The sequence below is a fragment of the Mastacembelus armatus genome, chromosome 3 (assembly GCF_900324485.2).
Source record: "Mastacembelus armatus chromosome 3, fMasArm1.2, whole genome shotgun sequence".
Classification (NCBI taxonomy): Eukaryota; Metazoa; Chordata; class Actinopteri; order Synbranchiformes; family Mastacembelidae; genus Mastacembelus; species Mastacembelus armatus.
The window spans coordinates 14481693-14500227 of NC_046635.1; the positions used below are offsets into that span (position 1 = coordinate 14481693).

Genomic DNA, 18535 nt, shown 5'->3' on the forward strand with positions numbered 1-18535 from the left:
TCAGATATGGGAAATGTGTTGAACAATGATGCAAGCTGGATCCCTTATTACAACCACTGAGGTGCCCTTGAGATGGGGGATGAAGAGACTTGATCAAGAGCTCCTGCACCTGCTCCAGTGTGTGAGACTGAGTGAGGTCAGGGCATTCCTGCAAGAGAGACCCTAGCTCTCAGTGAAACATCCCTGAATAAAGAAAGGTTAAAAAATTTGAATGTAAATAGTAAGGGGTATTTAGAACACATCTTTTGAAAGAGTTAAAGAAACAGCCATATGTTGTCTCTGAAAGCTTATACTGTTAGCTACCACAAGTGGTTCACCGAAGAAAAATTCAGTTGATAATTAGATATAATTGAACAGGTCTACAGTATGTCAAAATGATGCAGTTTAATGCCTGTAGATACAACTATCATTGTGGCACCAGTGTTTCAATGAGATAATACTGCATATTCTAGATGGGAGTTTTTCTGTATACTTCTTTCACCTAGCAGGAACAGTATTCACTACAAGCTTTCAGAAACAACCATTGATTAAAAATGGCAGGAAGAGGTAGCCTGGCCAGCCCGACCCACTCCTTTCTGAGCAAAAGAATGTGGGTCTGGAGCACCTGCCATAGAGAGGCTTTTCCTCCAGCCTCAAAAGAGCCGGGCCAATCACAGACATTTATCTGCAATGGGGCGGGCTTTACGCACCAGTCACCCAATCAGATTTAAACAAGCTTTGCACATACGCACTGACACAGTGTATTCTCATGTTTTTACAACAAAAAAGACGACTAGCTTTTGTTTTACCATTTGTTATTTTCCCTGTCACTTTCCTTATGTCATATCGTTCATTTCTCTGATTGGTTTATTCTGCACCCATTGGCCCTCTTCCTGGAAATCACTCAATCTTAACCCATGAGTTAGACACCAGACTAATTCTTTGTACAGAAAAGGAAAAGAGTTAGTCTGTCTGGCCAGGCTAAGAAAGAGGTGCCATTATGTGGCACTAGGTCCACTCATCCCAACTTTCTGGTGGACTAGAATATTGGTATGACAACTAAATACACAACAGTATAGCATGTGGTCACACCTTCGGCTAACAGGGAGTGTGAAATATAAATGTGTATATACAAACACTCTGTAACCCTGTATTTAGTCATATAGCCATCTTTTTTAAAGATAGAAGTTTTTCAATAAAATTGTCTTTTTTAAATGACTCATTTTTCAAACCCATTTCAGACCTAAAAATTATTCATTTTTTCATAACCCAGTCAGAAAAACACACTAGTGCAAAATTTGTGCGGTTCAAGAGTTTATATAAAGTTTATATTGTATTTTGGGGTCCCAGCAGCAGTGGGGGGCACTGGATTTTTGAACATAGACTCTGTTCATCAATATCTTCACTGAAGAAAAATGACAAAAGAGACAATTATATATCATTTGCCTCTGTTTCCATACTAACCTTTTTTCCTTGTCTCTCATTTCCAGTGTCCATGTGTCTAATTTCTGTCAGTCAACCAGACTCTGTCAAGCTGTTTATTTTTTCCTTATACTGTGGCTGGAGTACACTGTAGAAATCACTCGATAATCCCAACCACGGTTATGAGAAAACAAATCATTTCCTGGATTTGGCCACAGCTGATTGCAGCAGTCAACGATCTTGGCAATTTATTGCCTCCAGGCTTCCACTTGTTCAGCGACCAAGCACAGAATCCTGGCTAGTCCAAGACCAAGAATCAGTTGTCTGACTCTGACTATTTTAAACAGGCCTCAGGAAACCAGTCCAGTGGGTACACAAGCCCAGAAACTCTGTCTCGTTTTCTGTTTAGCACAGTCTGCCTAGAGCTAGTGTGCAATAATGTGTAATTGACTAATTTTATACGATCAGTAGAGAATATCTCAAAATGTCCAAAATTCATGTAGGACTCTACATGTTTTTAGTACAAACCATGGGAATAAAGCATGTGCTTGATATGTTATGTTTTAGCCCAATTAGTTGCCATATACTAAGTAGACATTGCCATAAAAGGCACTACAGTAGGTGAAATGTCAGAACAATCACAGGTTATTAACCTGACGCAACTTATCTAACCCTGTGATTGTCCTGCCTTGTTAAACATAGCTCATTCAGTATTCCAAAAAGGCTAAAACAGTCATTTCAAACATACCTGCAACTGGGTTGTATAGCACTTGTCCTCCACTGCTAGTACTAGTACACTAGTACATTCATAAATACTAGCGTTCAGTACTGGATGAGATTTACATTTCCTGAAAAGGGATTTGTTTGGTTGAACTTGACAATGCATTGACTGCATTTGGGAATTAGCATTACAGCAGTCTGTACAGTTAATATCAGATTCCATCAAAACATACTGTGTAAGCTGTCATTATGTCAGTCCAGTCCTGGTGCTGTAAGTCCAGTGTGATGAAAGTTCAGTAGAAGGTTTTTGGTCCAGCACTGGCAATGGCATTCATGTTGACATATTTGGAACCGTCCAATTCCTATTGTATATGTGTGGAAAGGGCTGACGGGTGGAACAGTCTGTGTGCGCCCTGGGAGGGTAGAGCCACACAATGCCCTGCAGCAAGGGAGCTTAGTCTATACCACTGTGCAAATCAGGCATAGGGGTAAGGGGTTAAGTTGGGCTAAACCACTACTCAGGTGCCAGGAAGGGTTTCCTGGAGTTAACAAAGGACTTTCCATGAAGAGGTTAGGTAAAATTTTTAAACTGACTCTGACCACTTATGAATGAGGCTGTCACTCTGGGAGGAGGTTCAACTAATCTATCTATCTAATTGTTCAGGTAGGAGATCGAGCAGAGCTGTATTACTGTGCAGAAAGTGCTGACAGAGGACCAGTGTGCTACAACACAGACTGCTCACAGTGATGAGTCCAAATCATATGTTGGTTCTTTCTTTTTTGTTTTGTTAAACCATATTGCAGCCTGTAACATAGAGGTCGGGCTGAACCACTGTATATGTAGTGGCAGGTTTGCTGGACTATACAACAGTGCAGACTGTATTGAGTGTGGTATCAAATCGAACTGCCTTAGCCTCAGTGGGCTTCATGTTGGTGTCATACATTGGGTTTTCAAATGATGCCTGACCATTGGAACTCTCGTGGCCAACATAGCCATTGAACTGGACCTTGGGACGTGTCCTGTAAAACAAAACAAGAGGTAATATTGTGTTAATGACACAACCTTGGTTTCACAAAAATATGTATCAAATGCTTAGAAAAACAAAACCAAAGGTGCGACAAGTAAGCCATGACTCAACCTCTGGATAACCTCCACTGGACGACTGAGAATCTACACAGACAAGTAAGCCACACACTCAGACATTATAGGAGATCAAAATTAAGATGCTCAAATTTGCAGATGTTTAGCTCAGTGGTTTAGTTATCTAGACTGTAGGGTTGTGTATCACAGCTCACAATTCTCCAATACAAAATCACAGATAGCAAATAAATAAGCATAAACCTGCCAGGTGTAGGTTATTACCCAGCAGACAACAACAATGAGCTAAAGTCAATAAGTGACTGATAACTAAAGTTCAGCATGTTCAACACAACAATTCTTGTTAGACATGTTGATCTGTAGCTTCACCCATGGGATTAAAGATGCAAATTTGGAGCAGGATTCTGATGGAAAAAATCTACAAATTACAGAGAAAGTTATGATGGCAAGAGAGAACATGAACCATAACAACTGCAATTCTTGTTAGACATGTTGATCTGTAGCTTCACCCATGGGATTAAAGATGCAAATTTGGAGCAGGATTCTGATGGAAAAAATCTACAAATTACAGAGAAAGTTATGATGGCAAGAGAGAACATGAACCATAACAACTGCCTGCCACAGTGGTTCAACTGCCCAGTGCCCATCTGTTGCTCTCATATGAGTGTGTTTGTGTGGATACAATCTGCCATCACCCTGCAAATGGCATACAGTAGTTGTAGCTCAAAAGAATATATTATTACCCAATCTACCTAAATGAGAATTTTAATAAACAAACTGCAGGGCTTTGGATGGATACATTGTGAAAAATAACCCCCCCCCCCCAAATTTGTCTGTTTGCTGCAGATTACACTTTTGGATAATCAGGTCCTATAATCCAGTTAGATGTAATCACTTACGCCCAGACCCTGTGGAACTATTAGCAGAGAGGAATGCTGCAGCTAAAATGCAGTTTGACTCTGACCTCATTAAGAGTATGTGTAAGTTTGTGAGTGTGCACTGGTAGAAATCCAAGCCTAGGGAGCCACTAAGCCTACTGTACATGCTTGATCCATTACTTTACAAAACTGCACACATACCTGTGTGGCAGTAGTTCACATCATTGCACTAGTTTCTGCTTGTAGCTGTAGGTGCATTAGTTTATTGGTAGAATGAAAAACAGCATACTTAATTGCTTTGACAGTATTATAGGGAGTGTGCAGATACATAGGGCAAAGCAGGAAGAAACTTACTCACACCTTGCTTTAAGATTTATATTTAAGCAATTATATACATAAGGGAAAGAAATAATTTCCACTTCTGTTGGATTGCCATTAGCGTGTCCAAGGTATCATGTTTTATTGGTAATGAAAACTTACCATACACCTACTGCTGACTCTGGATGAAACAAATATTCTGGTTATAGATAACAGAAATAAAAAAGCAACATTAAACTGTAGACTAAAGGACTATCACTTTGAATAGACCAGTTTACCAGTATAGTCATGTACTTGTTATTGATGGCATCATGCTGACAGAGAGATGACAATGAGATCAAAGACAAAATAACATGCCTGTCATTTAGCTTTAACCCTCTGGGGTCTGAGGGGTTTTTAGGGGCCTGGACAAATTTTGACATGTCCTGACATTTGTGCTTTTTTCAGTGTCTTTTAAACATATTAATGTCTAAAGTCTGATAACACTGTAATCAGCACAAAATTGGCTACAATAATATGTGAGCAGCAAGTTTATACATTATTGTGTTTTTGAGAAAAAGGTGTTTATGCATGGTTAGTGAAAAACTACAATTTTTTACTCACTGAAATAAGACCATAAAACCCAAACAGGACATTGGTTTACAAGACTTTGGAGACCTGCATGTTGTAGGCTAAAGTGTTTACTTCACAGTGTTGTGAATGCCATCTTGTTCACACATTCACAGTAAACAATACACTGATTTAAATTTTCTAAGACACTTTTTGTCCAGAAAGGCCATATGCAAGAGGGTGTGTCTGAGGATGAATAGTCATGTGATTTACCTGAGAAGACAAAAGACCACTGAACGATCAGACAAAGACGCGCATAATGAGCCTTTCAGTCAATGTAGATGGGACGGATTAGTGCAGCACAATACAAAACAATGAGGAGCCAAACGATCCTCATTTGAGTTAAAATCAGTGTTTTTACTCTGAGGACAAGGTAAACTATTTGTCTCTGTGTGGAATATAAGGAGCGCTTCTTCACGTCCATGACGCGCCATCATCCAAACGCGCAGAAAAAGTGAGTAAATTCTATGATGAAGTTTGACGTTTTATGTCATTTCTCGGGGGTGTGCACATATTTACCTGGTTCACCTGAGATTATTTACATGTGAACAGTGAACAGAGTACAAGGCGGGACCGCATTACCTGTAATGAGGTGAGACAGGAAAAAAGGGACTTCTCCTTACGTTCATACGGATTAAATAAAAAGTGATGATTTGTTTTCGACTTGAATTGTGTCATTTAAAAGAAAACATTTCAAGCTTTCTAGCCATATAATTCTTATTTTTATGAGGCAAGTATTCGCTGAGATTCTGGTTGTTTTATTTACGCGTCTGTGAAGAGAAATGGCAGAGACAGAAAAGGCAGAGAGCGCACCCTGTCGGCTTTCTTTATTTAAAAAAAGCACAACGTTTTGTTTTTATTATGATGGTATACAACTAAAAGTAGACCCTTTACAGATTTGAATGATATATTTCTTTTATCTGTACGATCAGAATTGACGGAGTAATTTAAGTTTGTTTCGGCCTTATCAGGAAAAGATGCGTCAAAACGCGCCGGTGCGTGCGTCGACCCCAGAGGGTTAAATAACTGCTGTTCAAATCCAGTAGGGCGGCAATGCTTTACAACAATCAAAATTCTATGTTCATTTTTAGCTGAATGTCCTCCCAGTTACCTTCAGCTATTGATAGGTATCTCAATGTGCCATTTTGATCCAAAATAATATTCACTTTAGTTTTGTTCATAAATAAAACTAAAAATCTCAGTTCAGCTCAGGACATAACTTGGTCATGTTATGATCGGCAGTTTGACTTCCGGAATGGGGCTTATATTGTGAAGGGCCAAACAGGATCCTGATCTTGCCGCTAGATTCGAGCTGAGCTCACCTGTGTTTTCTTTTAAGTCCGCAGATACATCTCCCCTCTTCACGACAGTCAAACTGCCAGGTTATCTGCCAACAACCGCCGACTTCGATCACGAACTCCTGCTTCAACCTGATGTTTCTCTTCGCCAGGATCTCCGATCTGGAATCATCTTCGTCCCGAAGCTCCAGCTAAGAACTCTAGTTTTTTTCTTGATACATTGCCTATGGAAGAAGTGGCCTGTTTTTCTCAAGAGGAGCTAAGCTAAGTTTTTTTGCGCAAGAGGATTAAGGGTTTTCTTTTAGATTTGGACTGAGACTGATTATTTATCAAGTGGACTGTGCTATCTAAGCCTCGTGTTTTCTCAGAGAAAGGAATAGAGTTCAATTTTTGTTTGCTCCTCCTCTGAAACTGTGTGTTTGCCTAAGAAGACCTCCATGAGAGATTTCCCACGTCAGAGTCGGATGTTTTGGTTTTTGGCCAAACCCATGCAGCTGGGGCGAAAACATCTATCGCAAGCTGAAAAGGACCAAAGACGGATCAAGAGGCTGTGCTTTCACTGTGGAACTGCTGGCCATATGGTGAGGAAATGTCCGTCAAAAGGACAGGCTCAGTAGGGAAGGAGGGAGCACTGCTGAGCCGAACATTAATTCGAGACTTGGTCTCCAGCTCCCTCACTACTGTAACATTAGGACCACCCCCGCACCAGTGGAAATGGCAGGTGCTCATCGATTCCGGGGCCGATGCAAACTTCATGTCTCACACAGTGGCCACCCAACTCCATCTTGAGACCGAGCTCCTACCCAAGGCCCTGTCACTCAGCGACACCTTTTTGCATCTTGTGAAATATGTTACTAAACCTGTTTTCTTGTCAGTAGCCAATCATCAGGAGTTCACCACTTTTCATCTTATTGACACCCCTCAGCCCTCTGTGATATTAGGTATTCCATGGTTAAGAGCCCATAATCCTCACGTCGACTGGGTGACTGGAGAGGTGTTGGGCTGGGGAGCATCCTGCCATACCACCTGCCTCCGCACAGCGTTTGACCCCATATCCCTGCCTCCACAGAATACCTACCAACCCAACCTCACCCAGGTTCCTGAGGTCTACCACGATCTCTAGGAGGTTTTTAATAAGAACCGAGCCACCTCACTTCCCCCTCACCGGCCATATGATTGCCCCATCGATTTGCTGCCAGGCTCTGTTCCACCAAGGGGCCACCTTTATTCCCTCTCTGCACCAGAGAAGGAGGCGATGCAACAATACATCCAGGAGTCCCTCGCCGCTGGAATTATACGTCCATCCCGCTCTCTGGCAGGAGCAGGATTTTTTTTCGCAGAGAAAAGAGATGGCGGACTCCGCCCCTGCATGGACTACCCGGGACTAAACAGCATCACGGTAAAGAATCGCTACCCACTACCACCCCTGTCCTCCGCTTTCAAGTTGCTATAAACTGCAAAGGTTTTCACCAAGTTGGATCTGCGAAACGCAGAAATGACATTGGGAATAAAGAGCTATTGGCAGTTAAGTTGGCGCTGAAGGAATGGCGCCACTGGCTTGAGGGAGCAAAACATCCGTTTACGGTCCCCACAAAAACCTAGAATACCTCAAGATAGCTAAAAGGCTAAACTCACGCCAGGCTTGTTGAGCAATTTTTTTTCTAATGCTTTAACTTTACCTTGGCTTTTCGTCCAGGTGCCAGGAATAATAGAGCGGACGCCCTCTCACGCATACATTCGGCACCAAATCAAGAAAAAAAAGAAAACTTCATCTTACCCAGTTCAGTCCGCTTGGGAACAGCATGCCTGATTCTGAAGCAAGAGGTCACCAAAGACAATGCAGGTAATCCCACACCCTCAGCATGTCCAACAAACTGTCTTTATGTTTCCCCCCGGCTTAGGCCCAAGGTCCTGGAATTATGTCACTCGTCCAGGCTCCATGTTCATCCTGGCACGGCTCGGACTCTCAAGGTCTGTCCGATATGTGCCCAGTCCAAGTCATCCCATCTAGCCCCAGCCGGACCCCTCCGTCCGCTTCCCGTCCCCAGGCGGCCTTGGTCGCATATCCCCTTAGACTTTGTCACAGGACTCCCCAGCTCCCAAGGTATGAACACCATTCTCACCATAGTAGATAGATTCTCTAAAATGGTACACTTTGTCACTCTCCCTCAGTTGCCTTCAGCTTCCTCCATGGCCCGGAACTTGGTGGACCACGTCTTCCGTCTCCACAGGATCCCACAGGATATAGTCTTTGTGCCAACGATCCCAAGTCCTGGGTGAGTAATCTTGCCTGGATTGAGTATGCTCACAACGGCCTCCCCTCTGCCGCTACTGGAGTCTCTCCTCTCCTGGAGAAATGTGAGACGGGCTCTTTTGAAATCAGTGTCTCTTTATGCCGTCCACACCAATAAAAGGAAACGGCCAGCCCCGACCTATAAGCCAGGACAAAAAGTCTGGCTAGCGTCAAGAGACATCCCTCTGAAGGCCACTTGTCCCAAGCTTTCCCCCCGTTTCATTGGTCCGTTTCCCATGTCAAAGATATTAAAGGTGAGACTCAAGTTACCACGGACAATGAGAATTCACCCAGTCTGAGTTGTTAGATTCGAGCTGACTAATTACTCTGATTGAGCTCACCTGTGTTTTCATCTATGTCCGTAGATATATCTCCCCTCTTCACGACAATCAAACTGCCAGGTTATCCAACTGCCAACAACCGTCAACTTCACGAACTCCTGCTTCAACCTGATGTTTCTCTTCGCCAGGATCTCCGATCAGGAATCATCTCCGTCCTGAAGCTCCAGCTAAGTAGTCTAGTTTTTTTCTTGATACATTGCCTATGGAAGAAGTGGCCTGTTTTTCTCAAGAAGAGCTAAGCTAAGAGGATTAAGGGTTTTCTTTTGGATTTGGACTGAGACTGATTATTTATCTGCCCATGTGGACTGTGTTATCTAAGCCTCATGTTTTCTCAGAGAAAGGAACGAAGTTCAATTTTTGTTTGCTCCTCCTCTGAAACTGTGTGTTTGCCCAAGAAGACCTCCAAGGGAGATTTCCCACGTCAGAGTCGGATGTTTTGTTTTCCCCCTGTGTCAGAAGGATTTCTGTTTGCTTTGTCTCAAGGAACGACTGGAACCCCGGACCCTCTGACCAAGGGATCACAGCATCATCAGATTATGCTCTGCGAGAACTTTCCGGTTTCATCTATTCATCTACCTCGACTACTCGTATTACCGGCAGCCAGCCCTGGTAGTAACCAACTCCTCCAGAAGCCCTCTTGGTTGCCGCATCCACTGACTGGTCACTTCACACCCATTTCTGTTGCTGTTGATTAATAAAGCCTGATTCTATACCTGTTACCTCTCCCTCGTCCTGTTTGTTTTCCTGGGTCCCTTTGCCTGAGTTTATGACAGGTCAATTATGCAGCCCTACTAACATCATGAGAAGCTAAAAAAAAAGCTAAAAAAATGAAAAAGAACAGATGGAAGGTTTGACAGAGGATGTGGCGGCGGGCGGAGGTCTGGTTGCTCTTTGAAACCAGGTGCGTGACAGGTGTCAGTCTTACCTGCCGCCAGGCCCCCAGGTGTCTTTTGGTCTCTCATTGTCATCTGTGTCAGCAGACAATGTCCTGCATACAACCATCAGCTTTAATAGACATAAACTAGCATTGCACACTGCTAACTGCTAAGCACTGTTTAAGTCTAGGATTGCAAGAACATCCCCTAGATGTACAAGAAATGTTACTGATGACATTTTACCCTGAATATTGAGTTATCTCACATCTTAAGGCATTTTCATACATCTGTAATAATTAAAAAGTCAAGCAGGTATATGTTGAATTTTACCTGTTGTTTCCCTACAGCGCACCAACAGTGGTGACTAATGTTTTCAAAGAAAAAAAGCATAATTATGACGCAAATAATTTGAAATCAGTGAATAATTTTAGTATTTAAAAAATGGGATCTATTTTGATGTTAGCGTGAGGCTAAAAAGCCATAAATTCCAAAGGACTGCCAATTTGAAAGATCATAAGTAAATTACCGTCTAGTCTGGATCTATTTGGATATATTTGTGCTTATTTTCAATTTCATGTACATCCTAAATTCTAATGTTGTTAAGTCAGATTTTTCTTAGATTACATTAAGTTGTGATCCTGGCCTTTTTTTAGTTTTTATCATGCGAAAGCCAGCTAAGGGATGTATTTTGCAAGTAAAGCAGTGGATTAAAGACACAAACAAACAAAATGTTTAGGATTTTGAACAACTATACGTAAGACATTTTATTGTGCTAAAATTAACTCAACATAGTCTTACTCAGTTATTATTGTCTTTGAAAAATGCCTGCATGTTTAGAATTAGACAGTATGATCAGCTGCGCCTGCTGATGATCGAGCTAACCTATTTGTGTGTGCTGCACCAGGACTGCACCTGAACCTCTGGTCACCAAAATAAGACTTTAAAACCAACCTAAACTTGTCACTTTTAGTGTGGTTACAATTGACAGCAGAAAAAAATTCCACTGTCTAAAAGATAAGTAATAAACTGTGCTCATATTTAACAGCATCTCAATGATATAAAAGAGTGCTAGAAAAAAAATCCTTAGTTCCTGTGACAAAGTTTTTACCACAGCAAATTTATTTATCTAGCCATTTATTTATTTATTTAGCCAGTGACAGTGCGGAGAAACGGCAGGGGGGGCAGAGCGGGCTGGCAACCCAATCTGTGTCCTCCGAGAGGAGGACGCCCAACTAAGCTACGATGAATCTAAAGGAAAGATACCCCCAGGGGTGCCAGAAAGGGGGTAGAATGAGTACCCCAGTCAGATAGACCCAATGGCAACAGACCTAGGCCACAGACAAACGACTATGAACATGCAGTGTACATGTGGTAAAGTCTGCAAAAACATCCGTGGCTTGAAGATCCACGGAGCAAAGTTGAAGTGTTCGGCAGGAGTAGAAGCAACACATTGCACAGGCGTACAACCTGGTGAGACGCAGGAGGGGCCAGGCCCGGAGGCACCCCACAGTGCCTGGAACCTCCAAGTGTTGTCCCCCAAGCATTAAGCCAGACCAGAGTTTGACGACAATGTTGACCAAATTTTGGAGGTAATGGCAAGAGGAGAGGCCAGACAGAAACTTCAAGCCATGACAACAATTATTTCCAATTATTGCTGAATGGTTTGGCGAGGAGGAGAAGAAAAACATCCGTACATCATACTCAAAGAACCAGAGAGCTGTGAAGATCCACAACATCAGGATGGAGATGAAAGCCCTGAAGTCCCAGCACAAGGTGGCAGGAGAAGAGGAACGCATTGGTCTGGCACAGTTGATGTGCAACCTACGGAAGAAGATCAGAGTTCTTCGCCGGGCAGAGTGGCATCAGAGGCAGCGACGTGAGAGGGCATGTATTAAGCTGTCTTTATCGCCAACCCTTTCATGTTCACTAAAGATCTGCTGGGGCTGAAGCTGTCATAAGGCTGTGGGGATGAAACAACAGGGAGCGGGGGATAAGATGGGAGAATGCAGTTGAGAGGAAGGTGACCTGGACTGACATCTGGAAATCCGAGCTTCACCGCATCAAATTCCTTATCCAGGCAGTTTATGATGTGTTTCCAAGCACATCTAACCTGCACACATGGGGCACAGCAGAGTCACCAGCATGCCCTCTGTGTTCCAAGCGAGGAACCCTTGAGCATATCCAGCAGCTGCACTACGGCACTCCGAGAAGGACGGTACTGTTGGAGGCATAACCTAGTCCTTAGGACCATCGCTGAAGCCATTAGCACACGACTTGAGTGGGCAAAGCAGTACCGTCCCTTAAAGAAAACCATCGCCTATAACCAGCTGGGGAGCTGGTTAGCCCTGCAGCTACAAGAACACCTGCAGGTATCCTGACCTCTGACCACTTTTGGTGAACCTCAAGCGGCAGCTAAAGTTCCCTAGCCACATCGCTACTACCACCCTGCGTCCAGACATTGTCCTCGTGTCTGAGAAAACTAAGCAGTCCATGCTGCTGGAGCTGACGGTCCCATGGGATGGTTGCCTGGAAGAAGCGTTTGCTTCTCAAAGTACACAGGACTGGTCAGCAACTGTCAGCAGGTTGGTTGGAGAGCGAGATGCCTCCCAGTGGAGGTGGGTTGCAGAGGTTTTGTGGCCCATTCTTTGGTCAGAGCCTTCAGTAATTTGGGCATCGAGGGAGAGAAGAAGAAGAGAGCCATCCACAGTGCCACCAAAGTGGCAGAGTGGGCCTCAAGATGACTGTGGCTCAAGAAAGGAGATCCTTGGAGTCATGGCAGCTAGCTAGCCATCTGGGCACAAGCTGAGGTTTAATCAGCCTCGGTTGGGTCGCCTGGATGAGGGTGTATGATGTTGAAAGACCCGAAACACCCAATGATTTCAGGAACATCACTGAAGATGTGCCCAGAGGCATCAGCAGATGTATTTTCACAGAGTGCGCATGTTTGGGGTAAATGTATAAATTAAATTACTGGGTTAGACAAAGAAAAATTTGGGATAGTGATGTACTGAAAGAAAATTAAACATTCAAAGGAACCATTCAAATGTGTTTAATTGATTAATTATTTACTTTTGGGTATCAATGCTACAACTGTTTAACAGAGACATCAAACACAGACAGGCGCTCCACAGCTGTTTTATTTTCTTCTCTAGAGGCTATTTTTCTCAGATGGATTTATGTTGGCTATATAGCTCACCTGTGCTTGTAAAGGTAGAAGGCAAATCCAGACAGTATGAGGGCAAAGAAAGGAACTAAGATGGCTGCTGCTACAGAGCTGCTGTTTGTGTAGGGGTTGGAGGGGTCCATTGCCGTGGTTACCGGGCCTGGGGATGCAGACAGAAAATCGCACACATGCATGAATACAAACACAAACAGCCTTTCATGGGTGTGTGAGACATGCTTCTTGCAATGTTAGTCTTTGTACGTAAGTTCTGCTTCTCATGTTTACACTTCACTGAAAATAATTTCAGTAATATTTAGTTTTTTGTAAAGTACCTTAAGATGATTGTATTATGATCTGGCGCTATACAAATAAAACTGATTAATTGAATTAACATTGTTAATGGATATGCATAACTTTCATTATGACATAGTTCTGTATAAAATCCAAACTAATTTGCTGGGGTTCTTAGTGGTGGTGAGGCTACAGACAGACCTACCTTGCCTTGTCAGGTGGAACTTGCCAAAGTCTTTACTATGAATATGTCCCTGGTAGACAAAAGTCTTTTGGTCTGATTCAGCAGTAACCTGAAAAAAACCCTACAGTTTAGTAATTGCTCTGTGCATAAAGAGCAGGACATACTGTGCAGAAACAAGTGCTAGTTTAAAGAACACAGAGGACATATGGCAGCTATTCTTCAACTTTGTTAACCAAAACCACAGCAGGAAGAGTCTCTAGAAAGGTCTTGCCTACTTCTTTCACTGTAAGAACACTGCAGAATTCTAGTTAAATTGTCAAAAAGTGACTTAAGGATCAAAAACATGATGCACAAGAAAGGTGTGGTTATAGGATGAAAATATGTTAAGAACAGACAGATTAATATGTAATTACCTTCCTGCAGAGCTGGCTATAAATGAGGGACAACATCAAGCTAACAGTAGTTAGCTTAATGTTGTCATATTTAAGTACTACAGTGAAAGTGAGGCTTTTTATACGGCATTAGGTAATTTTTGTAGTCATTTTTTAAAAATCAAAACAATTTGCAATGCATTCTGTTGTTTGATTTTATTTATACTTAGTTATTGACATACTAAATGCTTTCATTTGGTTGACTCAATAAACCATTATTGGTTTTAGGATTTGACATTATGATTAATATGAGTGCCAGGTTTCCTCTTCTCCTCTCCCCTCATCAACAGTACCTCACTATCCCCTGTAGTTTGGCCTCTGTTCTGTCCACACCTCCTTCCCCTCCCCTCTCCACTATTTCTTGTTTTGGAGACTGAGGCAGCAAGGTTATGCACACAAATCGACAACTGAAATGTTATCTTCTGACTGTAAAAATATTGTTTTCCTGTAATCATAACTTGGTCATCATTAGCCTGACTCTTCTCCTCCTTTGGTTTTTCCGTCTATCCCAACATGATGAATTGGGTGCCTACATGGCTCCTTCCTTCATTCACTCTTACATCTTTTTCTAATCCATCATTCCGTGATACTTTCACTCCCCACTTGTTTCTCCATCTCTCTTCCTCCTACTTTCTGTCAACAAAGTGCAAGTTTAAAGTATCACACCAAGTTCAAAACTCTCCATTTAGATCAATATACAAAGTTGACTTTATTTTTATTTTCATCTTGTCTTTCTTTCTACACTATTACCTGACACAATTACCACTTAATATTATGATCACAGAATATAATACGATTAATTAAATACTAATTACCTAGAGAAAGAAAACTGCACAAAGCAAATGTACTGTGATGTTCTATTATAAATGTCATAATGTGGTTCAACTTTCTGTGAAATGTTATACTACCTGTACTGCCCTTGTGTGCTGGGTGTGCGGTCAAGTGGGCCATATAAGCGTGCGGTGCCCCAAGAATGTTAGTGGTCAGGGAAATGCCCCGGGGTCTGAGAGAATGGGATCACACGGGCTCCTGCCCCTGTGTCCCATCCTACCATGTCACCAGTGGACGGAGCCCAACAGAGTGGTCGGGAAAGCGGGGCTCCACTCCTTCCAGAAGCAGATGACGCTGCTGAGTCTTCGAGGGCTGGACCCATGTGGGGAATTTTTGTCATGTCCCTATTACCCTGGCAGGAGCACCATACGTAGCCTTGTCGACACCGGCTCCACTGAGATGCTGATGAGACCTGATGTGGTGCCATCTGGGACATTGTTGGAATCTACGGTAGTAAAACTGCGGACAGTGATTGGTGAGCTTGCCCCCATGCTTGGAAGGGGGCTTGTAACTATACAGGTGGGGGAACTGGCAGTGGACTTTGAAGTGTGGGTTGCTGGAGTACAGGACCCCTGCATATTGGGTCACCCACTGTGTGTTAAACCTTGGCAACAACACTGTGACTTTTACAGGGGACCCCACACAGGTCCCAAGCCTATGCCTGGGAGCCTCTAGTGAGGCGGAGACACAAGAAGGTGCTCACCCCCAACTCCAGTCTTCCCCCACAACGCCCACCACCCCCGACCTCTTCTTGGCTGTGCAGCCCCCTGCCCCGGACCAGAAATCTGCAGTGGAGGAAGTGGGCAGAGTGGCAGCAGTAAGGGAGATATGACGACGCAACTGTGACAATTTGGAGGCTGAATAACAGGAGGCATTATGGCTAGTAGAGTACAAGGACATTTTTGCCCTGTCAGAGGAGGATGTGGGCCTGACACAATGAGTGCAGCATGAAATTGACACTGAGGACACATGCCCAATCAAAATGCTCCCTCTGGCGCATCAAGAAACTGGTGATAGCGCAATTGATGAAATGAAGAGCTAGCATTATTGAGCCCTCCGACAGCCCCTGGGCTTCAGGGGTTGTGATGGTCAACAAGAAAAACAGCCCCAAAATGAGATTCTGTGTGGATTACAGACCATTGAACAGTGTGACAAAGAAAGACTCGTACCCACTACAACGTATCGATGAGTCCCTGGACTTGGTGTCTGGCTTGTCCTGGTTCTCCTCATTAGACCTGCGCAGTGGGTACTGGCAGGTGCCGCTCAGTCCTGACGCCAGACCAAAGACCGCTTTCTGCACTGACAGAGGATTGTGGCAGTTTCGTGTCCTCTGCTTCGGCCTGTGCAATGCACCGGTCACTTTTGAAAGGCTGATGGAAAAAGTGCTGGCTCCCATTACCTGACAGGAATATTTAGTCTGGACATCCTGGTCCAAGGGAGCTCTTTCGAGGTGGCCTTGATGTCTCTCTGGCAGGCCCTACACAGGATTTTAGCAGCTGCTGCTTTATGAGAAAGGAGTTGGAGTTTCTAGGGCACAGGATTGGAGGAGAGGGCATCAGTACACTGGAGGAGGAAGTGCAAGCAGTGAGGGACTAGCTGACCCCCACTAACCTGAGAGAGCTGAAGAGCTTGATTGGATTTGCTTCCTATTACAGGCGGTTTGTGCGCAGCTTCTCTTGTATTGCCATACCCCTGTTTTGCCAGCAGCGGAAGGACTGTGATTTTGTGTGGATGCTCGAGTGTGACCATGCCTTCAAAACTTTGAAAAAGGCCTTGATGGAGTCACCCATCCTAACCCCAATCTGCCATTTGTCATGGACACAGATGCGAGTGATGTGGGGATGGGAGCAGTGTTGAGGTAGGTGGGACCTAAAGGGGAGAAAGTGGCGGTGTACTTCAGCAAGACTTTCAGCAAACCTGAGCAGTGCTATTGTGTGACATGCAGAGAGCTCTTAATCATTGTGAGAGAAACAAGCCGCTTCAAGTACTACCTATGCTGCTTGCCCTTCACTGTAAGAACAGCTCGTTCAGCCCTCCAGTGGTTGATGTCATTCAAAGAACCAGAAGGTCGGATTGCATGCTGGTTGGAGGAACTGGCAACGTATGTCTTCAAGATAGAGTACAGGGTTGGAGGTCACCATGCCAATTCTGATGCAATGTCCCGTCGTCATTGTGCCCTGGACAGCTGTTGCTAGTGTGAAAATCGAGAGATCAGAGAGAATGAATTCTGTGCTGAGAAAAAGCAGGGTTCTATGTGTGGCGGGAACGGGGCTCTCTGGGTGAAGGAGGGAGTGCTCCAGAGAGCTTAGATATAGCTATCTATGGGGGTGGAGAGGTGGCAGGTCCCCAAAGCACTGAGAAAGTCAGTTCTTAGGGCTTGTCGTGGAACTACTGCAGCAGAACACATTGGAGTATCAAAAACCCTTTGTAGACTCCGGCAAGGGTTTTACTGGGGCCAGCTTAGGAGGGATGTAGAGGACTTTTCCCGGCGCTCTGACCTCTGCACCGCACACAAAGCAGAGACTGTTGCAGACACCCTGGTGGAGAGCATGTTTTCCAGGTTTGGAGCAGCTGAGGTCATCCACAGCAACCAGGGAAGAAACTGAGTCTGCTTTGTTCTCTGCTATGTACAAGCGCATGGGGATGCAAAAGACACGGACTACTCGATTACATCCTCAGAGTGATGGACTGGTTGAGCGTTTTAACAGAACGGTGGCCAAACAGCTCGCTAGTCTCACTGCAGAACATCAGCATGATTGGGACATGCATCTTCCTCTTGTCATGTTGGCCTACAGGTCTGCAGTGCAGGACTCCATATCATGCACACCTGCTCTATTCATGCTGGGCCGGAAGCTGCGGACTCCAGCTGAAAGGCAGTACAGTACAGTAAGGCTGGGCAGAAACTAGACGATTTTAAAAACGTTGGAGACCACAGGAAGGACAGTTTCGGCCAATTTTTAATATTACAATCTTTGGACTGCACACACTAGAGGATTCAACCAGACTGGGAGACCACACCCTTGCCGATTGTAGTTATGGATTCCACGGATACGAGATTTCACAAACACTCGCGGGATCAAATGTGACATCGTGACGCACGCCTTTTTATTGTCGGCCTTGTTGTAGTAACATTATGTCATGCACAATACTTTAAGAACACACTGGTATTGTTGGCACAATTCAACAAACATGTCTGAAATGTGACTTTTGGTGCTGGTTTTGTTTTGATTTGCTATGATGTTTGTGAGATGTTAAGGTATACGACATTTGTTTGGTGACGTTTTTCAGACTGCTCGCTCTCATTGGCTATTGGGGGCATTCCGTTGGAGCAGGCCCGACCAGGAATCATAAATATCAAACATGTTTGATATTTATGATTCCTGATCGAGGCTCTGACCCAATCAGAAGAAGTAAAATAATCGTGTTGACACCACACACTGAAGGATTCTTTAAACAGATAATCGGTTGCGACAAACTTGGAATTGGGCCATGCCCCCATGATCACTGGAGGGAGCAAATCGGGCATAAAATCGTGTGCCCACACTAATGGAAAATAATCAATTTAATCAATCATTTTGAAATAAGTCTGTAACATAACACAATGTGAAAAATGTGAAGTGCTGTGAATACTTTCCAGATGCACTATATTTACTACTGCCTGCACGACAGATACTCATCTCTACTCTATAGTGAGCAGTATAGTGAGATTTATAGACATTTTGTTATAATTTTACATAACTGCTAACAAGGTTAACTTTATACAGTACAATGGCAATTTTGCATCTTTTTACATCTAGAAATGA

At 43.7% G+C, this 18535-nt stretch overlaps 1 protein-coding gene across 1 annotated transcript in view; it reads right to left on the reverse strand.

Annotated features, from left to right (window-relative positions):
• Positions 1–2981: 2981 nt before the first annotated feature.
• LOC113138270 (CUB and sushi domain-containing protein 1) overlaps positions 2982–18535 on the reverse strand; it is a 950854-nt gene continuing 935300 nt past the window's right edge. Inside the window, exons 72-75 of the mRNA XM_033325108.1 lie at positions 13492–13579; positions 13029–13155; positions 9883–9945; positions 2982–3141 (exon numbers count right to left, since the gene is read on the reverse strand). Coding sequence (XP_033180999.1) covers positions 2982–3141; positions 9883–9945; positions 13029–13155; positions 13492–13579 — 438 coding nt within the window. The remainder of the gene's footprint in view (positions 3142–9882; positions 9946–13028; positions 13156–13491; positions 13580–18535) is intronic.